Source organism: Myotis daubentonii, chromosome 18 (assembly GCF_963259705.1).
Source record: "Myotis daubentonii chromosome 18, mMyoDau2.1, whole genome shotgun sequence".
Taxonomy (NCBI): Eukaryota; Metazoa; Chordata; class Mammalia; order Chiroptera; family Vespertilionidae; genus Myotis; species Myotis daubentonii.
Window position 1 is genome coordinate 16,478,120 of NC_081857.1, and position 24,945 is coordinate 16,503,064.

General features: G+C 46.1%; 1 protein-coding gene across 6 annotated transcripts in view; it reads right to left on the bottom strand.

The window, feature by feature from the left end:
- The window catches only part of PTPN14 (protein tyrosine phosphatase non-receptor type 14), a 148,976-nt gene that overhangs the window by 68,768 nt on the left and 55,263 nt on the right, over positions 1–24,945 (bottom strand). For all 6 annotated transcript variants that reach the window (XM_059674933.1, XM_059674927.1, XM_059674932.1 and 3 more), the window contains 2 exons: positions 21,702–22,027; positions 8,260–8,429 (listed from right to left, as the gene is read on the bottom strand). In XM_059674933.1, the coding sequence (XP_059530916.1) occupies positions 8,260–8,429; positions 21,702–21,875 (344 nt within the window). In that variant the 5' untranslated portion in view covers positions 21,876–22,027. The remainder of the gene's footprint in view (positions 1–8,259; positions 8,430–21,701; positions 22,028–24,945) is intronic.

Consider the following 24,945-nt stretch of genomic DNA (forward strand, 5'->3'; position numbering starts at 1 on the left):
GTATATTTTGCTTTATAAAGGGTGAAAATCAAATGTCAGATGCATGGAAAACCCAAACATTCCGTGAAAGTGCCCTTTGAAACATAAACGATGCCCCTGATGCATGATTCCCTTGTGAAATTCTGGTTTTTCCCTTCATTGACAGGGCACCTGAAGAATAATGTCAACTGGTAGTAAGTACTACAGGATGCTGATTGATTTCACTCTTTGTTTTCTCTCTCCTAAAGGGATCGAATACCAAAGCAACACCCAGGTTAGGTTTAAAGGTTAACTTCCTTTTATTGGTCTAGACCTCACTGCTCTAGTGAAGTGGGTTGCCTACACAACTCCCTACTTCCCTGCATACTTTGCAAACTGCAGCTTTTTCCTGGGGGGTGGGGGTGGGGGCAGGAGGGAGAAAAGCAGCAGCTCCATGCATCTGGAAGACCTGCACCATGAAGCAGGCCTGGCACTCAGGCGTGCTCTCGGCTTAATTAAGACAGGTATACACTCTGTGCGGTCCTCTTCTTCGCAGTAAGACGTGGGGAAATCCTAGTGGAGGACTGAGAAAGCGAGTCAATCGGCTTCCCTACAGGAAGTTACACTGATCTTGTGACAGCTCCCCAGACTCCGTAGGATGTTCCAGTGAGTCAGGTCCAGGAGCGGAAATGGTTACTAGGGCCACGTATCTACTTCCACATTTGCATAGGTAGGGAAAATTTCCCTTTGGTTCCCCTGCAGGCTTTTCGTATTTACTTTGTCTCTTTGATCGCGCCCATCAGATCCACCCAGCTGAGAGCAACTCACAAGGCAACAACAACACAAGCAGAGATGCTTGGAGAGTCCAGTGAAAAATGAAAATGTAGGGTCTGTTGTGCAAAAATTATTAAGAATTTCAAGAGGGCCACAGCAGACCATTCAGCCGGGCGCAGGGCACTCCGTGCAACCAACTGCCCGGGTCTCGGCCCACAGAGCTGGCCCAGGTCCTGGGTTCCAATAACCTTTAAGGACAAACTCAAATGAGTCTCCAATACATCACGCACTCAGACACGAAATCAAAGCTGCCTGGAGAGCCAGCCCTTGGGGGGAGCAGGGAGAGCGCTGAGGTCTGCTCATTCTTCCCCTCCTGCTGACTAGCGAACCGCCCACCTCGCTTAATACAGGTTGAAATCAAAAGCCATGTGGATGGCGGCTACCATTTCCACCGACTAACCTCCTTGTGGGCAAGCCATTCTTCTCGCCTCCAAGATTGCTCTGCGGCTCACAGGCAGCCATTTTCCTCTGTCATCTCATCATACATTGCACGAACCACGCAGAATCATGTTGGAGATTAAAGTCCTCGTATCAACAGCGTCTTAAATTATCTCCGCTATCCGGCAGGAACCACCGCGTCCTCAGTCACCAGCGGAGAGAGAACAAGCTCCCAGTCACCAGATGGAGCTGCTGGGGAGGAGGATCTGCGATTCCCAGCAGATTCTATCCTCCCCAGGAACTCCGGCCGCCTGGGATGGGGCTGGAAGGGAGTCCCTAGTTCCCAGCCCCCGGGGACACTTTAAATAGCCATGAAGATGGCATTTCAAAATCATAACAGAACTCAAAGAACCGGAGGAACAGAATAAATGGTGTTGTAAAAGGAAATGGGGACATTCCCATAATGAGAGCTTCTAAAAGGGACAGTCAACACTGGTTGGACGCTGACTTATTTCCCACGGCATTCAAGGCAGACGGCGAGAGCTGAAGTGGGGACAGCACCGGTATTCGCAAGAAAGGAAAGGTGAAGAAAGCCGCTGTGTGGGCTTTGGACTACATCCTAAAACCTATTATTGAAAATACGTATATATTCAAAGCACCCTTTGGCCTTTATGAGGATGCTAGGCTTCACCTAGTCTGGCCTGACCATCAGTATGCCACTGGGCCCTGGCTGGGTGGTTCAGTTGGTTGGAGCATCGTCCCACGCACCAAAAGGTTACGGGTTGGATCCCAGGTCAGGGCGCATACAGGAGGCAACAGATGGATGTTTCTCTCTCCCCCCCACTCCCCTTCCTCTCTCTCTAGAAATCAATAAAGCATATCCTTGAGTGAGGATTAAAATATATATATATATTTGACCCAAAAATGTAATTGGAAGAAAAGGGGCCCCCATCATAGTCTTAAAATGTAAGAACCTAACTCCTTTGCCATTCACCATCCCAAAAAGATGCACACACCCTCTTAACGGTGCAGTTTTCAATGTGGAGACACCTTTCCAGTGAGTTCTTCCCAGACAGGAACGACATTTAACAGTGAAGAATGTCCCCATACAATCCCATACAGAGATTAAGCATTTTTTTTAAATCTTCCCGGGAATGAGTGGGAGGCAGCCTGGCCTAGCAGACTAGCACAGGCTTGGGAGATGCACAGGAAACACGGGGGCAGCACCCACTAGAGCAGTGGTTCTCAACCTTCTGGCCCTTTCAATACAGTCCCTCATGTTGTGACCCAGCCATAAAATTATTTTCGTTGCTACTTCATCACTGTAATGTTGCTCCTGTTATGAATCGTCATGTAAATATCTGATATGCAGGATGGTCTTAGGCGACCCCTGTGAAAGGGTCGTTCGACCGCCAAAGGGGTCGCGGCCCACAGGTTGAGAACCACTGCACTAGATGGAGGGAGCCTGGGACAGGTCCTGCAGACCAGGGCTTTTGGCCAGATGCACGAGAGGGTGCTGGGACTGTCCTTGGCGAGTGGAGTGGCTGCGCAGGGTACAGCCATGGTTCTGCTGCTTTGCTTCTATGCAGAGCTCCCCACAAAGAGGGCAGGCAGGCCCCCCCCCCCGAACTCCAGGCTGCAAGCCCGTCCTGGAAAAAGGAAAGGTTATCTGCCCTCACTGGGACCATGAAAAGCTCCTTTGCACTACTAGGCAAACATACCATGCCACGGTGAGCAATGCAAAGACAAACACGTTCTGGTACAAGAAAAATGTCCCAGGATTAGATGTTTTTTTTCAAACCACGCACACATGGGGTCAGCAGCTTAAAGTTCTGAAGCCTAGATTCCCTCTTCAAAAATTACTTTTTCGTTGAGAAGTTTTCTCTTTCATATTGGAAAAAAAAAAATAAACCTCAAGAGAGACTTCCTCAACGGGGGAAAGACTTGGAGAAAGCCCAGAGCTAAACTCAAAGCAGTGATCTTGGCCAGGAGTTCCCTGGCTTCCCTTTGCTATTATTAAGTATCCTTCTGTTTGACTAAGAATTTCTCCACCTCTCACAAGCCATCTTTTTTCCTTCTGTGTCCAGAAAAAGCTGAAAACCATGTGTTTATAATGAGCCTGTTGCTATGCAAATGATTAAAACACATTACAAAAATCTTTCCTTTGAGTCAGGGGAAGATGAACTGCGAGTAAGAGTCCCTGTGCTCAACAGAAAAGCTGGCAAAAAGAATATGAGACGCTAAGCGAAATGGGGGGGGGAAATAAAAGATAAATAAATAAACCTATGATGGCCCCATCCCTTGAGTCATTTTAACCAAAGGTTTAGGGAAAACGAACGTCTTTACAGCCCCAAGGTAAATGTGTCTTACAGTTCGGAGTGGGGTTAACAAACTTTCTTCTTAATCTCCTGGATTCCTATGGCTTCATGACTCACCCTCCATCTGTCTACGAGGGTGTCCTTTCCACCAGCTTCTTCACACTTCTGTGAGAATATCAAGAGATTTCTTTTTCCTTGGATGTGTACTCCTATGTGTATTCTCCTTTTAATACCTTTTGTCTTCTCCTTCAATTGTCACCTAAAACTAGGGCCTGAGTGGTTCATTTCTCGCCCATCTCAAATCATAGCATCTTGGCCAATTTCCCTCACTTATGAAGAGATTTGCTCTTCAAAGGTTATATCCAGGAGATGAGACACAGTATGTCAAAATTAATGTCAAAACACAGAGCTTCTTAATTTTTTTAATTTAAAAAAATATCTGCACTTGATCATTTCAATTAAGTCCATTGCTTTCTTAAACAGTTTGCAGCCAACAACATGTGCAAATTTTTGTTGTGTTGTTTTGTTTAGTCCATTTTTTGTTGTTGTTTTTAATCCTCACCTGAGGATATTTTTCCCATTGATTTTTAGAGAGTGGAAGGGAAGGAGGAAGGGGGGAGGGAGGGATGGGGAGAGAGGGAGAGAGAGAGGGAGAGAGAGGGAGAGAGAGAGGGAGAGAGAGGGAGAGAGAGAGGGAGAGAGGGAGAGAGAGAGGGAGAGAGAGAGAGAGGAGAGAGATACATCAATTGGTTGTGTGTCTGCATATATCCCAACCAGGACCAGGGATCGAGCCTGCAACCCAGGTATGTGCCTTCGACCAGGAATCAAACCCATGAGCCTCAGGTGCTCGGGCCGACGTTCCAACCACTGAACCACACAGGTCAGGGCTGTATAGTCTATTAACCTGCAAGCTTTCAAGGGTGGGATTATCTGGGGATAAGAAATGAAATACATGCCTTTTAATTATAACTTCCTTTCACCCCTATGTGTCTTAATATGCATGGGTCAGCACACATCAAACTAACAAACAGTTTACTTCTACTAATAAACTCTCTTCAGAGAGGAGAAATGCTGGTCCTGGCGAATTCTATAGAACCTGCTTCCCTCTCAAAGAGAGGGAGCCAGACCACTGCAAACATGTGTTGGGTGAAAACAAGTTTGGTTGGCTCCAGACAAAGGCTTATTTTTTAAGCACAGACGGTTGAAGGGTTGCCTCCTCCAACGGGTTTGCCCACAGTGAAAGACAGATTTCTATTTCTAATCTATGCAAATATCTTTCTCTGTGGGCATCACAAAGACGAACTGTTTGGTGGCAGACACGGCCACTCCCAGGTGCTCGCAGATGCCAAAGCCCATCTCCCACCTGAGCCGCCTGGAAACTGGGGTAAGAGCGGATGGCTGCAGAGTTAGTCACCACCCTCCTCCTCCCGTGAGGATTCCTCGGGAACCCCGCCCACCACTGCTCCTCCAGGCTGCTCTGCCTCAGGAGCTACAACATTCAGATGGGACCCCAGATGCTTCTAAAACCTCCTGAAACTGCTCAGATTTCCGCCCCACCCCCCAACCCGCACAAAGGCTCCCAATGACTCTGAGTAACATTCTTGACCTTGAATTCAGCTCATCTATTGGCCTCTAACACCAAACCCAGAAACCCTGAGCATTTAAAGATGCGACTCTGTCCAAACCATGTCTTCTTTATACTCTAGTCTCTGTGCCTTCCTCCCACAGTAGGTCTCACTGAATCACACCTGAGTCACTGTCGGTGGCCCTCAACCTTCCCACGTGTATGTTAGTCCCTTCTGCGTTCCTTTCTCCCTCTATAAATTTTTTCCTTTCTGTACTTACAATCTTTCTCTCTTATTTCTCCATCTCCCCAGGTTAAGTCTTTGATTTGCTCTGACACCCCTTGAAGCATTCCAGTTCTAAGGCACCTGGGGGCAACACAAATTCCTGAAATACTCATTCTCTCTCTCTCTCTCTCTCTCTCTCTCTCTCTCTCTCTCTCTCTCACACACACACACACACACACACACACACACACACACACACACACACACACAACCTCCTCATGCTAGCCCAGCTCCTAACTTTAAGCATCGTCCACCATCAAAGGTTATATCAGAAATCTACATAGTTTAGTTCTAATGTTTGAGCCTAAAAGTATCCTCAAAGTGTTGCATTATTTCTTTTGTTAGTTTTTCTGAGCAAATGACAGTAATAGAGTTGGCTCCAGAATCTTGTGTTGGAAAACACTGTCCCTCCTTAGCGAATTTCATCTTAAACAGACCAAGCTAACTGAGCAAAAAGGAATTCTAAAGGAAAAGGAAAATCGTGCCCCCTCGTCCCCAGCCTCAAAAACCAGCACCACCAACAACTCTTACTCTTTACCTCAAATTTGAGATCTAAACACTTTTTGCTTTGTTTTCAGCTTAGGAATGCACACATATTGACAGCCAAATCATGCAGCGTTAATTTTACTTACCTGGAAAATCTAAAACTATAAAGAACTTTAGAGGTTAATTAATGTATCAATTCCCAAGTATGAATGAACATCAGAACCACCTGAGGAATATTATTTTAAACAATACATCCTCCTGATCCCCAGCCTTAGACACTCCAACGCAGACTTCTGGTACAGCCCTAGAATCCATATGTATAATAAACACTCCGGGTAATTAGGATATAGCCGGTCCTGGTCTGTTTAAGCAACTGGTGTATTCCAACATCCTACCTCATATGACAATCTCCTCCAGGGACACCACATCACTATCTGCTCTGTGCCAGCAATTCCAGACACCAGGGACCTTGCCCTTCTATATGTCTGCTTGTTCCACGTTTTTATGGACTTAGCTATTAGAAACCATGTTCTTATGTTGAGCCAAGTAACCAAAGTCTTTCAATTCCTTGAACTTCACTCACTATCAGCCCTAATTTTGTGTCCCAGAGTGGACACAGAATTCCTTCCCTAGAAGTCTTCATATATTCCCAGGGCAGCCACCACACCCTCACAAGTCTTCATTTTTCCAAACAAACTGATTTCTTTACCTTCATAAAGCACAATGCCCGAGTCCCTCGCCATTTCAACTGCTCTTCTGCAACAACAGACCTTATAGAATAAGTCTGTCTAAAGTAGCAGCACTTCTTTTTTTTCTCACGGATGCCTTTTTTCAATAGGCATTAATTTATCGCCCGTGTTTCAGTCTTGTTACTCATTGCTTTGCAGTTAATGGTCCGAGAGCCACGATCGGCAAGTACTTATTAACCCAATGCTATGTTCCTAACTGTGTAAGCACTCAGCAAGGATTCATAAGCCAGCAGGTACCGTCCACATTTGAGGTGTAAATCATCTTGTACAGAAAGGGTTTAGCCCTAGCCGGTTTGGCTCAGTGGATAGAGTGTTGGCCTGTTGACTGAAGGGTCCCAAGTTCGATTCTGGTCAAGGGCACATGCCCAAGTTGTGGGCTCAATCCCCAGTAGGGAGCGTGCATGAAGCAGCTGATCAATGATTCTCTCTTATCATTGATGTTTCTATCTCTCTCTCTGAAATGAATAAAAACATATTTTTAATAAAAACAGAAAGGGCTTAGAAAAGTGAAATAACTTGAAAATAATGGATGGCAGTATACAACCAAGTGCTTCAAATGAATGGCACCTGAAAGACCGAACACAGGTTTCCTGGGTCAGACTGTGAGCTATCTTATGCCCTCTGTTTACAGAAAAACCACCTACTTAACAACAGTTTTTATTAAAAAAAAAAAAAAAGATAGAAGCCATTACCTCAAAATGTATATATAAAAATGTCAAGTACATCCTATTTCAGAAAGTTCAAATCTAAGAAGCCACACATGCACTCATCGAGTCGAATACCGCTTGCTCCTTTGTCTGGGCATGTCACTGGCACTGCTGCCACGCACTCAGAATGCCAGGATCCGGGGAAAAGGCAAAAATCAGAGAGTTCAAGCAATGCCTTTTATTACTGCCAATAACCATTTGACAAGCTAACCCCCCAACAAGGACATTTTAATGGAAAACTCTTACCAATAAGTGAACTATGCCACCACCGACAAAAATGCATCTGCATCATTCATAGAATCGCAGACTATCCGAACTTGAGGAACTTATCCAAATCCCTCTCTTGACAGATGAGGGGAAATATCACTTCAAAGACGGCAGGCGATTCCCTCCAAGGTTAAGCAGCCACTGAGCAGGAGGAAGGGACCAATCCCCGGGTGGGTCTCCCCCCATTCACCCTCAGACAATCCAAACTCTTGCCCCCTCAACATTTTCCTCAACTCGACTCCCATCTCCCGTGACCTTCCCAATCCTCAAATCCAAAGTCTGAAGGTACATTTTGTTTGGGGACATTTTGAGGGAAGGAGTGGACTACCCAGTAAATAGGAGGTTCATTTTTTTTTATTCGATTCTAGCATATTTTCCCCACAGCCTCCAAGGCATACTGCCCTGCTGCTAGACGCAAACTTCTACCTGATTCAGGATCACTGCTGTCTTACGAGCATTGTAGGAACAGTTGAGTCGGAGTTAGCGACATGAATTCAAACAAATATTCTCAAGCTGAAAAGCAACTGGAAAAGAATCCCCATCTACTGCCCACTAAACACACGCACTCATACACACACACACACACACACACACACGCGCACACGCACACGCATACGCACACACCCTAGATCAACCACCAGCTCGTGTCCTCCATCAGAAGCCTCGCCGCTCAGCCACGCCCTGACACGGAATCCGGGGAAAATGCACCTACCTCGTGGCCTCCTGCTGGAGCCATGACACATTTGGCACGTAGAACATGACTCCGAAGAAAAGCAGAGGCTCATTAGCGAATTTGTCCAGATGTTTCTTCAGCGGTTTCTCCAGCTCCACCCATCGTGCCTGCTGGCTCTTGCTGAGAAACCAGAGGCCAAAGTAGTGCGTCTAGATAAAAGGGCAAAACAACATCAGTTCCTGCTCGCAAGGGCCTTCCCAAGACCACACAGGAAACGAGGCTCCCAGCCTCCCGGCCCCCTCAGCTCCCCGGCCCATACACAAGCATTCAGCTGTCACTTTCTTGACGTTGGGACGACTTAAAAAGAAACCACATGTACACATGTATTGTGATCGACACTGAGTCCCCAGAGGCAGTATCCACACCCATGGCTGCTGTTTGTCTATGCGGGTGCCGGTGCACCCATGTCAGGGAGAGGGGGTGGTGCAGGGTGGGGACCTCGCCGACGCTTTCCTTAGATCTCAAGGCTGACTTTTCCCGTGGCTCCTGGTGCCTCGTGCTCTCACACGGAACAGGCCAGCCAAGGCAAGCACAGTGCTTGCACCTGCTGCAAAGGAACCGATTACTCAACTCCTAGGACAGTGGTTCTCAACCTTCCTAATGCCGCAACCCTTTAATACAGTTCCTCATGTTGTGGTGACCCCCAACCATAAAATTATTTTCATTGCTACTTCATAACTGTCATGTTGCTATTGTTATGAATCGTCATGTAATTATCTGATATGCAGGATGTATTTTCATTGTTACGAATTGAACATAATTAAAGCATAGTGATTCATCACAAAAACAATATGTAATTATATATGTGTTTTCCGATGGTCTTAGGCGACCCCTGTGAAGGGTCGCAACACACAGGTTGGCGACCCACAGGTTGAGAACCGCTGTCCTAGGACAAAGCCTTCTGCCCACGGCCAGCGTCCACAGTGTGGGAATATTTCCATTCAGTCCCAGATTTTAACTGAAAATGGATTCTCTCCTTTGGAGCTTTAATGGAGTCCTTTAAACCACACTGCCTCGACCACTTCATTTTACATGAACTGCAGCAAATCTCTCCTCCACATGAAGCGTTCAGAGTGGCGGGGTCTCCTCTTCGCAGCTGCCATGGGGCCCCCGGTGGCTGTTTTTGGCCGATTATGGTGGGATTTGATAGATGAAAGTGAGATTTTTCACCCTTGGACATGAAGCCTCACCCAGTTTAGTTTTGAACGACGGGCTCAAGGATGAAAACGGGTGCTTTCAGGCATCCGATCACGTCTTCATATTAATTGATGCTCAGATTTCAGGATTAGCACAACAACCGCCAAAAAAACAGATCGCTCACTGCTTTGGAAGCATTCTTTTCTATTTCAATTACAGCCTCGAATGCTGTACAGCACACCTGGAGACCTACCTTCAAAAGAATGTTTTCAGGACGATGTTTAATTTCCAAAGGCATTCCTGTGCAGATGTTCCCCGCCAGCTGGCCGCCCCTCCTCCATACTGTGGCTCACCCGTGCCACGGCGCTACCCAGATCTACAGGAAAGTTCTGACTCTGACTTTACTAGAAAACCAGACCTGGCCTCGCCTCCACACAGCTAGAGGCCCCAAACCCTCCGCAGGGTGTTTGTAAGTGATACTTTCAAGTGGGAGCGGCGATTTGATCCAATTTCCTCCACACTGTCCCACAGGGCAAGTTCACACCAGAAGTCTATGCATTTCTTGAGCAACGAAATGCCAACAAACGGAGCCAAGATTCTATTTCTATCGACTCAGACAAACTGGCTTGAGTGAATTCCGACCCTACTGTTCCTCTCCCAGCTTCGGGGAGTCCGTGAGCTGTTCCAATGTGACCGATGACGTAGAGCAGCGGTTCTCAACCTGTGGGCCGCGACCCCTTTGGCAGTCCAACGACCCTCTTTCACAGGGGTCGCCTAAGACCGTCCCGCATATCAGATATTTACATGACAATTCATCACAGTAGCAACATGACAGTGATGAAGTAGCAACAGAAATAATTGTATGGCTGGGTCACAACATGAGGAACTGTATTTAAAGGGCCAGATGGTTGAGAACCACTGACGCAGAGGCAGGGAAATGTGGCTGAGCTGAAGAAAACAGGCTCTGAAGTCACTCATCTCCCAGCTGTTGCCCTCACTGCCTCGGGGGCGATGGCCAAGCTCCGGCGCCTCCTCACGTCTCAGAGCTTCCTCATCTGTAAAATGGGGGTGCTGATGCCGCCTCTCACCCATAGGCTCCTAGGGGTGCAAATGTGGTGACGCCGACCAACCGTGCCTGTGGGGGGCACCTGTTAAGTAACCACTTCATACACGGTGTCTTCTGCGGCTGCTGATGCTACTGCCACCATCATCGTCACTGAGAAGAATAGCAGGCAAGCCTCAAGAATCTTGCTCATCAGCACTATTGGCTACCCCATGCACCACTGGATCAGCAAACAGCAGTCGTCTGAACTACATGCGAAAAGGCAAGCCAAAGTCAAAGCTGGGAAGCCTGTCTGTCCGTCACACAAAAATCTGAAAGGTGTAAGAGCCCTGGCCAGGGTGGCTCCGGTGGCTGGGGCTCATCCCGTGCCCCAAGAGACTGTCAGTTCCGTTCCCCGTCAGGGCACATGCCCTGGTTTCAGGCTTGGTCCCCGATCGGGGGCATGCAGGCGGCAGCCTACTGATGTCTCACTCTCACATCAATGTTTCTCTCTCCCTTTCTCTTCCTCTCTCTCTAAAAATGAATAAACACAAATGAAATAAAATGTGTAAGAAAAAAAAACAGTCACAGAGCAGTGGCTCCCACGGGATTTTCTGGAGAGTCTCATTACGGATGTTGGTGGGACCCTGGCACATCACTCAGATGCTGGGAGATCTATGACGTAGGCTCGGGTGAATCTTAACGTGAGGGAACCTGGGTACTTCACAAACTGGGAAAGGGGCCAAGGCGGCTCTGCATTATACTGAATTCTGTTACGGAGCGCAGGGCCACAGAAGGGTATTTTGGACGGCCAGCGGCGAGTCTGCATAGCATAAATGAGGTAATATATGTAAACAGTAATGTGCTATGGAGTAAGTATTTTAGTTGGAAAAGAGCCCTTTTATAAGCATGGGTGGAGAAAGGGAGGGCAAACTTTACAGTTACTTAACAGGCCGCCCATGATTCAGTGTCTTTCGCTAAAAGTAGTCTTGACTTTTGGGGGTGTAATTGATGGGCCTTACTTCATTCAGAGGATAACACTCGCTCAAATTAGTAACATTCAAATTATAAAGGGCCCTCAGTCACTGCATTAACAGGCTATGATTGATTTTTCAAAGGGAAATTTTTTTTAAAATGTGTTTCCTGCTCCTATGCTTGAATAAAGGCCAGTATTTTAAATTTCCTTTTCTCATTACCATCCACCCAATCATTAAACCAGACCTGATCTCCTCCCAAAGAAAAGCCTGAGATAGAATATTCCACAGAGTATATATATATACACACCCAAGAATATTCTATTGAGTACACACACACACCCACACGCATGCACAGATAAATGCACATACAGGTGCGTACACTGAAAGGGGGGACGATGAGGTACAAGAGAAACCATGGTAAGGTAACAGGGCTGAGCCACCATGGATAGCACAGAACTCTAACTGACAAGGCAAACCACTTCTAATGCAAAAAACACACCCTAATTCATGGCCTAAGATTTGTGTTGTTGTTGCCAACACATCCTTTTCCATAGGACACAGCATATTTCAGGGTGACTCCTTATGCATTTACCCCCCCCAAAAAAAATTACAGAAAACTACTCAAAATATGGGGTTTCCAATGCAGGGTAGAATTGGATGAAACAGGTAACCTATCGGACCCAGTGGCTACCTACTCACAGCCAGACAACCTAATTTTACAAGTGCTGAGTTCACTTGTCAAGTAAAAAGCCAAGTCCATTCATGAGCTCCCCATCCGCACACTGTTCAGTGAAGCTATGCTCAAAGTCACCTTCTCCACACCCACGCCACCGCCCTCATTCCTACGCCAGCTGTATCTGGGCTCTGGGGTATTCAGTAGAGGAGAAAACCCGTCTCAAAGTTCCTGCCCAGCCCTATCTGGTTTGGCTCAGTGGATAGAGCGTCGGCCTGCAGACTCAAGGGTCCCACGTTCGATTCCGGTCATGGGCATGTACCTTGGTTGCAGGCACATCCCCAGTGGGGTGTGTGCAGGAGGCAGCTGATCGATGTTTCTCTCACATCGATGTTTCTAACTCTGTATCCCTCTCCCTTCCTCTCTGTAAAATATCAGTAAAATATATTTTAAAAACAAAAAAACAAGCAAACAAACAAAAAGTTCCTACCCAGCTCTCGTTTGCAATGCGGCACTGGTGTGTTCTGCCATGTGTACACAGTGCCACGCAGGAAACAGAATCAGAACCTAACCGCTTGCTTCAATTAACATGGCGCCAACCAACTTCCTGTGTGTTAGCCAAGGGACCATCATCCCCTCAGGCCCAGCTGGGACCACAGCAGGCCTGTTCACAGCTGACTTGCCAACTTACGCTCCAGCTGCATTCTGGAAGCTGAGCCTCACTGCTAAACATCGCCACATGGTTGAGGAGAACGTGGTGGATGACTCCGAACAGAAACCAGCTCCTCCGTGATCAAAGGGCTCCCACTGTGTTTCCCAAGTAAATTCGGGGAATACTTGATCGGTCTATCTCTGAGGCACCCAACCTAAGCCAGGTCCACCTCCTCCTCACCATACCTCCTGGTGAGCTGTCAATCCCTTTTTATTCCTCTCATTTTCTTGGAAAAACAGCTCAAGGGTGCTGAATTTGGCAATGAGTTCATTGCAAATGATGAGAAAAGAAGACAGGAGAACCAGCTCCCAGGAGAGGAACCGTACCTCTGAATCAGTTACTAAAAATGCACCACTAAGAAAAGACACAGGGGAGCCACATTACGCTGTCGTTTTCATGAGTAGTTTCCTGGTTTGCTTGGCTTGGAGCTTTGCATTTGAACAGAGGAAGCAAACACATATGCAGGCACTCAAAAATATGTTCGTTTCTTCAGTGACAGAGTGGTGTGTGACTATTTTAGTGTCAAAGTAAGGTCTCTCTCTCTCTTTTGGTATCATGAAAAGACTGTAGGGAGTCATGGTCTTCCAAAAACAGTCTGGAGCATTGTTAGTTGTTTTTTTAAAATATGTTTTTATTGATTTTTAGAAAGAGAGGAAGGGAAAGGGAGAGAGAGAAACATCGATGTGAAAGAAAAACATCAATCGTTTGCCTCTGATGTATATACTCCCACTGAGGACCCGGATATGTGCCCTGACAGGGAATCGAACTGGTGATCTTTCGGTGCATGGCATGACATTCAACCAACTGAGCCACACCAGCCAGGGCCACTCTGGAGCATGTTTTTATTCATTTGTTCATTTATTTGTAGAGATGGTGTTATCCCTCTCCCCCTCCCCAGCAACACTGGCTATTAACAGGAAAATATTTCTTGGGGTTTGTTAGTTTTTTTTTTCTAATTTTTCAACCAATGGCACAGCTTTAATGCTATTTGTAAGGGTTACAGACACAGCCTTGGCAATTACTAGGGATTAAGTCCATGATCTTATCTCAAGCATTCTGAAGAGTTAATCATCCAGAAGCAAAAGTTTAAAATTTCTTGCACGAAGCTGTAACAGGTTGCCTGCAGTACTTCAGTTGTAAAGTTAGAAACAGAGAGTTGCTCTGCCTCCACATAAAACATACAGGAATTAGGTAAAGCACTAAAACTTCCACCGAGGCCAGGGAAATACTTCTAAAGACGTACAGGCGGGCTCTGAAACGGCGCTTCATGCGATCACATTCCAATGGCTTTGGAAAATAAGCCACTGGTCATCAGGTGGATAATTGTACTAAACAACTTGTGTGCAATCAACCTCTTCTCTAGGTACGTCTGAGGTTTCTAGAGCTGACACATCTATAATTTACTCCTGCACCACCTTCATTTTCCTGGCCGATCTCTTCATCACAGTACAGGAAAAGAAACTGCAGAGTAACATAGACCCAAGAAGCAAATCTCATAGCCACGAAAAAATCACTCCGAATAGGCAAAACGACGAAGACTTACAAGTTAAGACTGGGGGAATGATTTCACCTACAGTCTCTATGTCTAGAAAATAGACACTGGTGTCAATTTGCCTCACAGAACTGACATTAAGCTAAAAAGATGATTATCCTTACGAAGACAAAAAGCAATACAAACTGGAAGACTGGAAATCTCCTGAGTTGACTACTTTTCAATTGATTCTTTATCGGTGTTGATTATTTTAGTCCACTGCACATACAAACGTACATGGCTGTGGTGAGGCAGGCTCTCAAGTGCAGCAAATGCCACTATTGTCTGACAGGGTCAGGAAATTAGGCGTTCCATTGAATCAAACAAATACTCCCACAATCACGCTTAAGTTACCAATTCTGAAAACATTAGCATACAAGCAAACCACAGAAATATCCTTGAAGTAAGTTAGCTTTTCTTTGATGATAGGAAATGCATGTTTAAGATTCCATCTCTTTATAAACTCCAGCCACGATGAAAATAGCAAAATGCAAGGCATCTTTCCTGCAGCCAATAGCCTTGGATAAATCAGCTTTTAGGAAAGACAAAAATAAAAATTTACAAATGAAAAGGGGGATACACTGGAGGATATTCACCCACCCTAGGAAATGATTATGGATTTTTTTTCTTGCAGTTCTTTTAAAAACCAGTGTTCTTAGTCTAGCCTTGGAGAGGCCAGGAGTTACTGAATTCACATTCCCAAGAAGGCTGGACTTCCTCATAGAACAACAGTTCTCTAAGTTGAATAGAGTTACTCAGGCACCTTGGTCCAAGTATTTACCCCTCCTCCATTTATTGTTTCCTAATTAAAACTAGAGTCAAGATTATCCCTAAAGGAAATAATGCTAGCATATTTTTACATTTTATTAGACTTTTTTGTATTATTTACTACTATTAGCATGGCTCCCTTGCCATGTTTAGTAAAAATAGGAGCCACATTTCTTTAAAATATATTTTATTGATTTTTTTTACAGAGAGGAAGGGAGAGGGATAGAGAGTTAGGAACAACAATGAGAGAGAAACATCGATCAACTGCCTCCTGCACACACCCTACTGGGGATGTGCCCACAACCAAGGTATATGCCCTTGACCAGAATCTAACCTGGGACCCTTCGGTCCACAGGCTGACGCTCTAGCCACTGAACCAAACTGGTTAGGGCTGGGAGACGCATATTTAATTTTAAATTTTCTAGTAGCTAGATGGAAAAGTACAAAGACATAAAATTAACTGTAATAACTTTTATTTTAAATGATACATTCGAAATATGATGCTTTCAACATGTAACTAACATAAAAATGATTAATGGAATATCTTAACTTTTTTTCCATACTAGGCCTTCAAAATCAGATGCATATTTTACACTTACTGCACACCTCAGTTCAAACTAGCACACTCTAAGCGTTCAACAGCCGCACAGTCTTAAATGAATAGTAACTGTTCAAGTCATTGAAAGATTTTGGCTTCATGTAAGGTCAGTATATAATAACAAAAGCCACCGATAAGTGGACCAAGCAGCCCAGCCGGCGTGGCTCAGTGGCTGAGAGTCAACTTATGAACCAAGAGGTCAAGGTTCGAATCCCGGTCAGGACACATGCTTGGGTTGCAGGCTCAATTACCAGTGTGGGGTGTGCAGGAGGCAGCTGATCAATGACTCTCTCATCATTGATGTTTCTATCTTTCTCTCCCTCTCCCTTCCTCTCTGAAATCAATACAAATACTTTTTAAGTGGAACAAGCAGACTTATAAAAGAGGGAGAGCCAGTTCCCTGAAAGCATAGGAGCAGAGTCCAGAGGGCATGTGCGGTGTCCTGTCGAGGAGACCACCCTATTGAAACAGGGATGGTTACTTAACCATCCTGTGCCAAGCACTGTCCATGCTATGGCAACAACGAACTCATTTAATGCCCCGACAACTCATGGAGGCTGTTACTATTACATCTCCATTTACAGATAAGAAAACTGAGGCACCAGCAGTTAAGCAACTGCCCAAGATTACACAGCTAAGAAGTGGCAGAGCCGGGGTTCAAACTCGGGTAGTTTGATCCAAGCTCAGCTTCCTAGCCATTCAACTCTGCTGCTTCTCCATGTATTTATTTTTAAAATATGAGAATCAGGCCACATTGCTTTACTATTTCTCTCTTAACCTAGGGCAGTGATTTTTCAAACTGGGTTGGGGGCAAAAAAGGACACAGGAAATGGAACTCTCACCAGCCATCCCTTCTGCAAACAGAACAGATGCATTTTATATGTTGAAAGTGCCACTATTTCATTTGGGGGGAAAAAATGGATGAAATCCATGAATCCAAATATGTTGTAACTATATTATCAGAATTCTAATCTTCTGAGCTTCTGTATCTCTTAAATCCCTTCCTTTAATGAAGTTCCTGGCCAGAAACTCCTATTTTTTTTTTTTTTGTTCTGAACTTAAAAAAATTAAAAATAATCCTGGCAAGGGGAATTCATTTTATTTCCTCTTGCCGGGATTATTGTTACGTCTACCTAATGGCCATCTCTGATGCTCCTGTCCCTCCAATCCCCATTCCTCTTTTGCTCTTTGGTTCTTCTCCTAAACTAGTGGTCGACAAACTCGTTAGTCAATAGAGCCAAATATCAACAGTACAACAATTGAAATTTCTTTGGAGAGCCAAATTTTTTAAACTTAGACTATATAGGTAGGTACATTGTTATTAACTTAATTAGGGTACTCCTAAGGCTTAGGAAGAGCCACACTCAAGGGGCCAAAGAGCCGCATGTGGCTCGAGAGCCGCAGTTTGCTGACCACGGTCCTCAACCCAAGGTGATCAATGTCAGGCTCCGCCTTGAAATCCTTCCACGGCTTTCCATCTCAGGGCTATGTTTTATTCCCCAAGGAATTCAGAGAGGATTTAATAGAAAACTAAAATAACTGTGAAACACTGAGTTCAGCGTTTTTTCCCTAACCTATAGAGCTTCCAAGGGCGTTTCCCAAATCGTGGACCACGGCCCCTCTTCTGCCACTACACATCCCTGGGAATTAGAATGGCGGAGTCAGCCTGCCTGGGTGTGAGCCAGCCCAGCGAAAGCGGGCAGGGCAGCCTGAACTGTGGTCCCACATCCGTAAAACCGGGATAGCAGGAGAGCCACCTTCCAGCCTTGTTATGAGGATTAAATAGTTGACCTATGGAAGGTGCTCAGCACAACAGGTAGCACATTACCAGTAAAGGGTGGCGGTTGTTTTCATTATTTTGGTGACACGTTCTGGAAACGATCTCCTACAGGATCTGGCTAAAATTCCCTATCCAGATACATTCAAACCTTCAAAAGCGGACTCCTCCCAGCCCTTCCACACTCCTGTCCTCCCCGCCGTGACCCCTCCACACACACACACACACACACTCGGATCGGTGCAAACTGACCTCTGCCCTTCCCTGAAAATTCCATGGGCTTTCCTGTTTCTGTGCCTCGGGACGGGCTGTTCCCATTGCTGTGCTGCTTGTCTGTCCTCTTCTCTAAACTCCGGGGCTTCTGGGAGCAGGGACCCGATTATATTCAGCTTCCCTGGGCGGGACTGTATGTGCTGACCTAGGAACCAGGCCTGGGCCATCTGGGTGCCATTTGACATGGCAGCACAGCAGTGCATTCAGAACCAGACTTGACCCTCAAAAAGCTTCCCCTGTGGACACATGTCATTACACATCTGTCAAAATACACAGGATGTACACCACCAAGAGGGAACCCTAATGGGCCCAGTTGGTTAGAGCCTCATTCCAATACACCAAGGTTTCAGGTTCGATCCCTGGTTAGGGCACATACAAGAAGCAACCAATGAATGCATCAATAAGTAGAAGAAAAAAAAAATCAATGTTTCTCTCTCTCTCTCTCTCTCTCTCTCTCTCTCTCTCTCTCTCTCTCTCTCTCTTTCTCTTTTTCTCTCTGTTCTAATGTAAACTGTGGACTTGGAGGGACAAGGATGTATTAATGTGGATTCATCAATTGTAACAAATGCTCCCTGTGATTCAGAATGTTGATGGCGGAGGAGAAGAGGAGAGCAGGTGGGGGCAGGTGGTACATGGAACTTTGCTTTCCACTCAATTTTGGTGTAAACCTAAAACTGCATTTAAAAAAAATTATCTACTAAAATTAAGGGGCGAAACACAAATTGTAATTAATGCAGATCTAAAATTAAATCAAAATTAATTTTCCTTTCCTAATATAAAGCTATTACCAAGTTTAGAATACACCTAAACCACAGGGCACTTCTACTGGCAAAAGGCAATACCCGCCCGAATCGGGTTTCCAAGCCTCATCAAGACCAAACGTGTTGTTATATTTTAGATGGATGTCCACTTTCTCCTCTGAAGCGCCAAAGGCTCTATTTGGAAACTGACCCCAATACAAAGTCAAGTGAGTGGAGCAGACCCCGGTCACCCCTCCGACTTGGGCCTCGGAGTGGAGAGCGCATTCCTCCTCCAGGTGTGGATGCACAAAAGAGGAACAAAGTACCGGACTGCTCTAGCTCACCCTTCAGTTCAGAAGTAGCTACCAGATGGTTTCTCAAAAGGCCATAGCTCAGACGCCATCTGTCACAGAACAAAAGCACACAATTAGGAAAGAAAGTGATGTGCTCTAATGCGGATGCACCCGCTGGGGGCACGTCAAAATAAAGCCAGCACTAAGCGCGAACCGCCCCTGAGCATTAGAGGATCAGTCACCCTGCCACACACACCTGACAGCAGAATGTGACTTCCCTGCTTTGGCCTTTGTGACAACACGGTTGTGGGATAATCTGGGCTTGACCTTTGCCCTCTCACCGCCAGGAACAATAGTTTGGGGAGAGTAATGACTAACCCTACGCATCTCCAGGCACGCCTCACCTTGCGCCTTCCGCTGTAGCTCTACCTGGTGACTGGCAGAGGTGGCTTTTCAGTTCCCAAGAATGTGCTGCTTTTTCACATCCTTGGATCTGCAAAAATCCTGTTCCGCACGCCCAGGGTGACCTCGCCTTCTCTTCCACCTGCTGATCTCCTCTGTCTCCGTCAAGTCCCTGCTCCTCCTTTCCCTGAGGCTTCCTCTCCCTGCCAGGGCTGCGGTGTTCAGTGGGGCAGGAGGGCATGGCTGTCCCTGCATTGCATCTCAGCATGGATCACATTCGTTCGCAGCTGTTCGTGTAAATGTTGGACTCCCTACTAGTCTGTGCACATCTTTTTTAAAAATATTTTTTTTATGGATTTCAGACAAGAAGGGAGAGGAAAAGAGAGATAGAAACATCAATGACGAGAATCATTGATTGGCTGCCTCCTCCTATTGGGGATGGAGCCCGAAACCCCGGGCATGTGTCCTGTCCGGAAATCGAACCGTGACCACCTGGTTCATAGGTCAACACTCAATCACTGAGCCACACCAGCTGGGCAGTCTGTGCACATCTTAACAACAATGTCTGATGCACTGCAGTTGCTCAAGATTTTCTTCATTGAAAAAGACTCTCAAATTGGAACAATCACGTTATTATTAGAGACAGCACTGCACATTTCCCATACTGTACCTCTTGACAACGGCCCTAAGTAAAGTGAGGGTCATTATTCCCATTTTCCAGAAATGAAATCACTTTTCCAAGGTTACCTAACTAAAATGTGACAGAACTGTAAGTTGAACTCAAGTCCAAGACTCCAAAGGCTGCACCTGTAACTACTTAGCCACATGCTCTATGCCTCCCAATGCGCGTGAAGAATACTTAATTACTCTAATGTGACTTACTGGGAATACCATACTCAAAAGGAAAATCACTGCATATATTTTTAAATGATCTGTAACTAAATGTTTGCCAAGAATTTAGACCAGCTTCCTGCCCAACTGATCTGCAGCATTAAGGTTCTTCCTTTATATTCATGCACAGCCCTATGTTTAAATATGTATTTCCAGCCCTAGCCAGTTTGCCTTAGTGGATAGAGCATTGGCCTGTGGACTGAAGAGTCCCAGGTTCCATTCCAGTCAAGGGCACATGCCTAGGTTGTGGACTCAATTCCCAGTAGGGGGTCATGCTGGAGGCAGCCGATCAGTGAGTCTCCCTCATCATTGATGTTTCTATCTCTCTCTACCTCTCCCTTCCTCTCTAAAGTAAATAAAACTATTTAAAAATAAATAAATAAATCTACCCAAATGAGTTACTAATAAGCAAAAAAAAAGAGCCAGCCATAGACAAACAAGGTCAGAATATGTTTATTCTAATGTGTCAGCTACAGAGTTTGACAAGTCTGCCGGGCAGGACGGGCTCCTACACAGGAGAATCAACTCCGAAGACCTGACCTCTGAAACCAGAGGAAAAACATGAAGGCCAGCAGGAGGCAGAAGTGCTCAGGCAGAAGAGCCCCTCCGGGGATAAGAGTGGGCCTGTGGAAGACGCCAAGGGGAGAAGACGACCTTTCGTGCGTGACCCCACATCCTATATGCACATGGAGAGAAGGTGGCTCGTGAGGGGTGGGGATCAAACACCATCCATCCATCACTTCCAACAGGCACCACCCCTCTTCTCCATCACCCTGAGGTCTTGGGCAAGGATGTCACAGGGCCTAGGTGTAGGGGTTGCATCTCAGGAGCTATAGTCATTTCAGCTCCGGCAACCACTCAACCATTCCCTTACCCACTAGCCGGTATGACGCATGGTTCTCAAGGCAAATGCTGTGTGCGGTGCTCACCACGTCTCCTCTCCGGAGTGTCTGTAAGACTGGAAACCGCGGGGCCGGCTTGTTCGGAAGGACACGCTGCCCTGAGTAAGAGGCCCTCCTAAAGAGCAATGCCGTGACTGACTGCATAGTCAGCCTGGGGTTGCTTACACCCCAAAGAAGGCGCACAGATGGTACAAAGGAAACGAGGCTCAGGAGGAATCTCAGAGGGAACAAAACTCCATGTTCCAGGCTCCTACAAAAAACCTCTCTGCTCGCACTCACTCTAAATGCTTGTTCTCTTTTCCTTCCCTTTGAAGAGGGAAACCGAGGCACAAATGGGCAAAAAAGGAAGGCAGCTGCATCCCTCCCTACGTGGGCGTTCTCGCCTTGACAGGCAGCCAGGAAGCCACCCCAGCTACCACTCCACCCTTGTACAGACAGAACATGGCTTTGGCAAGGAGAGCCTCTCATTTCCAACTCCCCCTAACCCTTGCATCAGTGGAAACCAAAGGGAGGCCGTCACCCCCTGGAAGCTCTAGGCGCGTTCTCGCTTCTCTCCACTGAAGGCTATAAGATCGAGCCCCTGCTAATATAACAGGGTTCTTCTAACCACCAGGCTGAGGCGGAAAGGCAAGGCAGGAGCCGAGACAGGTGGGTGGTCCCCTGGGTGAGTTCCCGCTCGCGCACCCGCCACACTCACACCCTTACCTCCCGCAGCTCCAGCCTCTGGGCCACAGCCTCCAGGCACTCCTGCCCCGTGCTTTCCACCGACAGCGTGCACTCGATGACATTGCTGTCCAGCAGGCGGATGCGGGTGACGAAGCAGTTCTTGCTCAAGACGTTGTAGCGCCGTGTCCGGCGGAGCTTCAGGCCGAAAGGCATGGCTCTGGCCCTCGGGTGTCGCCCTCCTCTCCTGGCGCCCACGCCCCTGAGATGGCCTTAGCAGTTTCGGGACCCGGCGATGGCACTACCAGCCGTGCTCCTCCAGACACAGGAGAAGGTGTCCATGCCCGGGGTGGCACGCTGCAGGGTCGCTGCGAACAGAAAAGGAGCGAGGTCATTCGTGGAGGGGAAGCTGATGATACGGCACGTTTTTCACAGGCACAGACACCCTCTTCCCCCGGATCCACATCCCGATTCCAGAACCTGCAAGGCACCTGGGAGAGCCCATGCACTTTATCTTATCTTGCAAGGGTGACATGATAAACTCGGTTAGAGCCGAAGAAATGGAGATTCAGAGAGATGAAAAGGACTCATCCAAGCACTGGCCAGTGGCTCAGTCGGTTGGAGCGTCATCCCGTACACCAAAGAGGTTTCAGGTTCCATCCCCAGTCAGGGCGCATACCTAGGTTGTGGGTTCGATCACGGGTTGGAGCGCGTACTGGAGGCAACCAAGATGTTTCCCTCTCTCTCTCTCTCTCCTTCCCTCTCTCTCTAAAAATCAATAAATAAATCCTCAGGTGCGAATTAACTAATTAAATAATTAAATAAAGGAACTCATACATGGCAAAGAATTCACACCAACGTCTGCAACCTCAACTCACATGCTTTTTTCACTGTACAATCCTGTCTGCCCAAGAGAGCAATCGGAGTGGGATCAACACTGTTTCTTTAACTTCTAAATATATATTATCTCATTTCAACCCCATGGACAACCCTGTGGTGTAGATTTTATGATCTCTGTTTTGCAGAGAGAAAAGGCGAGGTTTTTGTGGGTTTAAAAAATTCACTGATCCTAAAATTAAAATCTCAGCACTGCCTCTCTACTTTTAGTAACATGATTTGCCTTTATTTTTATTTTAATATTTTATCACTTATTTTCCTGTTTATTTACTGAGAAAGGATAATAGAATATGGAGGAAATACACAATTAATACAGGCGGCAACTTCCTACTTTTAAAAAAACAGTTTTAAATTTATGAATTCTTTAATGTGCTTGTCCTTTTTTTACCAAATATTTAGACAGTCAGATATGGAGAACCACCCTATCACCATTTTGTTCTTTTACAAAATGCTTGATGCAAAAGCCCTGTGACCAAATCACCGATAACTTAACTTACTAAAAATGAGATTTCCTGACACCCTGGTGGTCCACCAAATGCCAGTGATGACATCATTGCCATGGAGAACCCAACAATAAAACAACAACCAAGTGACTTTTCCGTCCCACCCTGGGCCAGCAATGCTCTCACGGGGAGGCTCATACCTTCCAAAGAAGCCAGAGATGGCCAGGCAGCCCCTCTGTTCAACCTTCTGCTCTCCATATCAAGCTCACAGGACCATCTCCTGTTCCCATGATCCCTCTGTTAACCTGATTCCCTGCGCTGGGCAGTTCAGCCAGCCTTCAAACCCTTCATCCATAGAATTACCTCTGAGCCCCCCTGACACTTAAATGGACAAGTATGAATAACTACTTGCCAGAATTCTTGAACTAATACATAAAATGGGCCCGGCGGTGTGGCTGTGTTTGAGCATCAACCCATGAACCAGGAGGTCACATGCCCGGGTTGTGGGCTTGGTCCCCAGTAGAGGGCGTGCAGGAGGCAGCCAAGCGATGATTCTCTCTCATCATTGATGTTTTTATCTCCCCCTCTCCCTACCTCTCTGAAATCAGTAAAAACATAGAAAAAATAACTAAATAAATAAATGAAATGGCTTCAACATTTAGCCACCACTCCGTGTCAGTACCCCAGGCCTCACGAATGTTGTCAGAGCATAAAACTACAACACAGCAAAACACACTCCCCACACTCCCTCAGCCGGTCTTTGATGCCTGCCCCCGGCACATTCCTTAGCATGACAGGGATATGTTTTACGATGGCTTAAAATATACATGCCAGTAGAGGCTGCGACTTGGTAAAATAGATTAACATTTCTAAATCACTTTATGTTGGCAGAGTATCATGTTTACTTCCAAGGTAGGCCAACCTGATGATCTCCTGATATTTACAGAAAGGAGGATGGAGGGGCCCGCCCAGAAAAGACAAAAAGAGAGCCAGAATTCAAATACAGAGCCCTGAAGAGTGTACTACTCACGCATTCCCAGAACTTGTTGAAACACAGGACACAGAACACCAAGCTTCAATTCCTATATTAGCTGGGTAGCCTCACACAGAGGAAAATATTTGCACTGTGGGCACAAGCCACATAGCTAATCCTGGGCCAGGCACTTTACAATTTGGGTGTGTCTCGTCTTAAACACCGATGAAGGAATGTGGCTGGCTTGGTGCACATGTATCCCAGCCACTATTAAAAACAACCCTTGCTACCTATTCTGTGGGATTCCGTCCATAACGCGCAGTGAGTGGGGCAAAAAGTACGCTGCACCACAACAGTTTTTATAATACATAAATAAAACAAAAAGACACAGAAATGGGAAAGGAGATAAGTTCACCAAAGCGATGAACTGTTATCTCGGGCCTACACAGTGGCGACATTAAATAGAACTCTCGCTTTATGGTTTATAGACTTCTAAACTGTTCTAACATTTTATAGCTGCCTTATCTTATTGTTGCAAATAAAGAGTAAAATGCATTAGATACTGAAAATGGTATCTCAGGAACAGCATCAGACAACCTGCCAAGATATCTCCCACACAATACCTGACTATTTTAAGTTTTGCACAGCATTTTAAATCTTCAATTTGCAAGAAACTTCCCTGGTAAGGGAGTAACTAAAAGGTTATCAGAAAACTGGTCCGGTCCTTCTAAAGGTCCATGTCATGAAACAAAAACTGAGCAGGTGGGATCAGAAGGCGGCTGCTCTAGGGTAAAAGAGGTTTAGGGGGTGGGGGGCACAGAGTGCAGTGTACAGATCTTGTACCATAGAAACCCACACCTGAAACCTGTGTGTGTGATCACATTAACCAATGTCACCCCAATACATTTCATTTAAAAAGGAAAAAAAAAAAAGAGAGATATTTAGGAGTGAGAAAAATAAAATGCAAGGTATG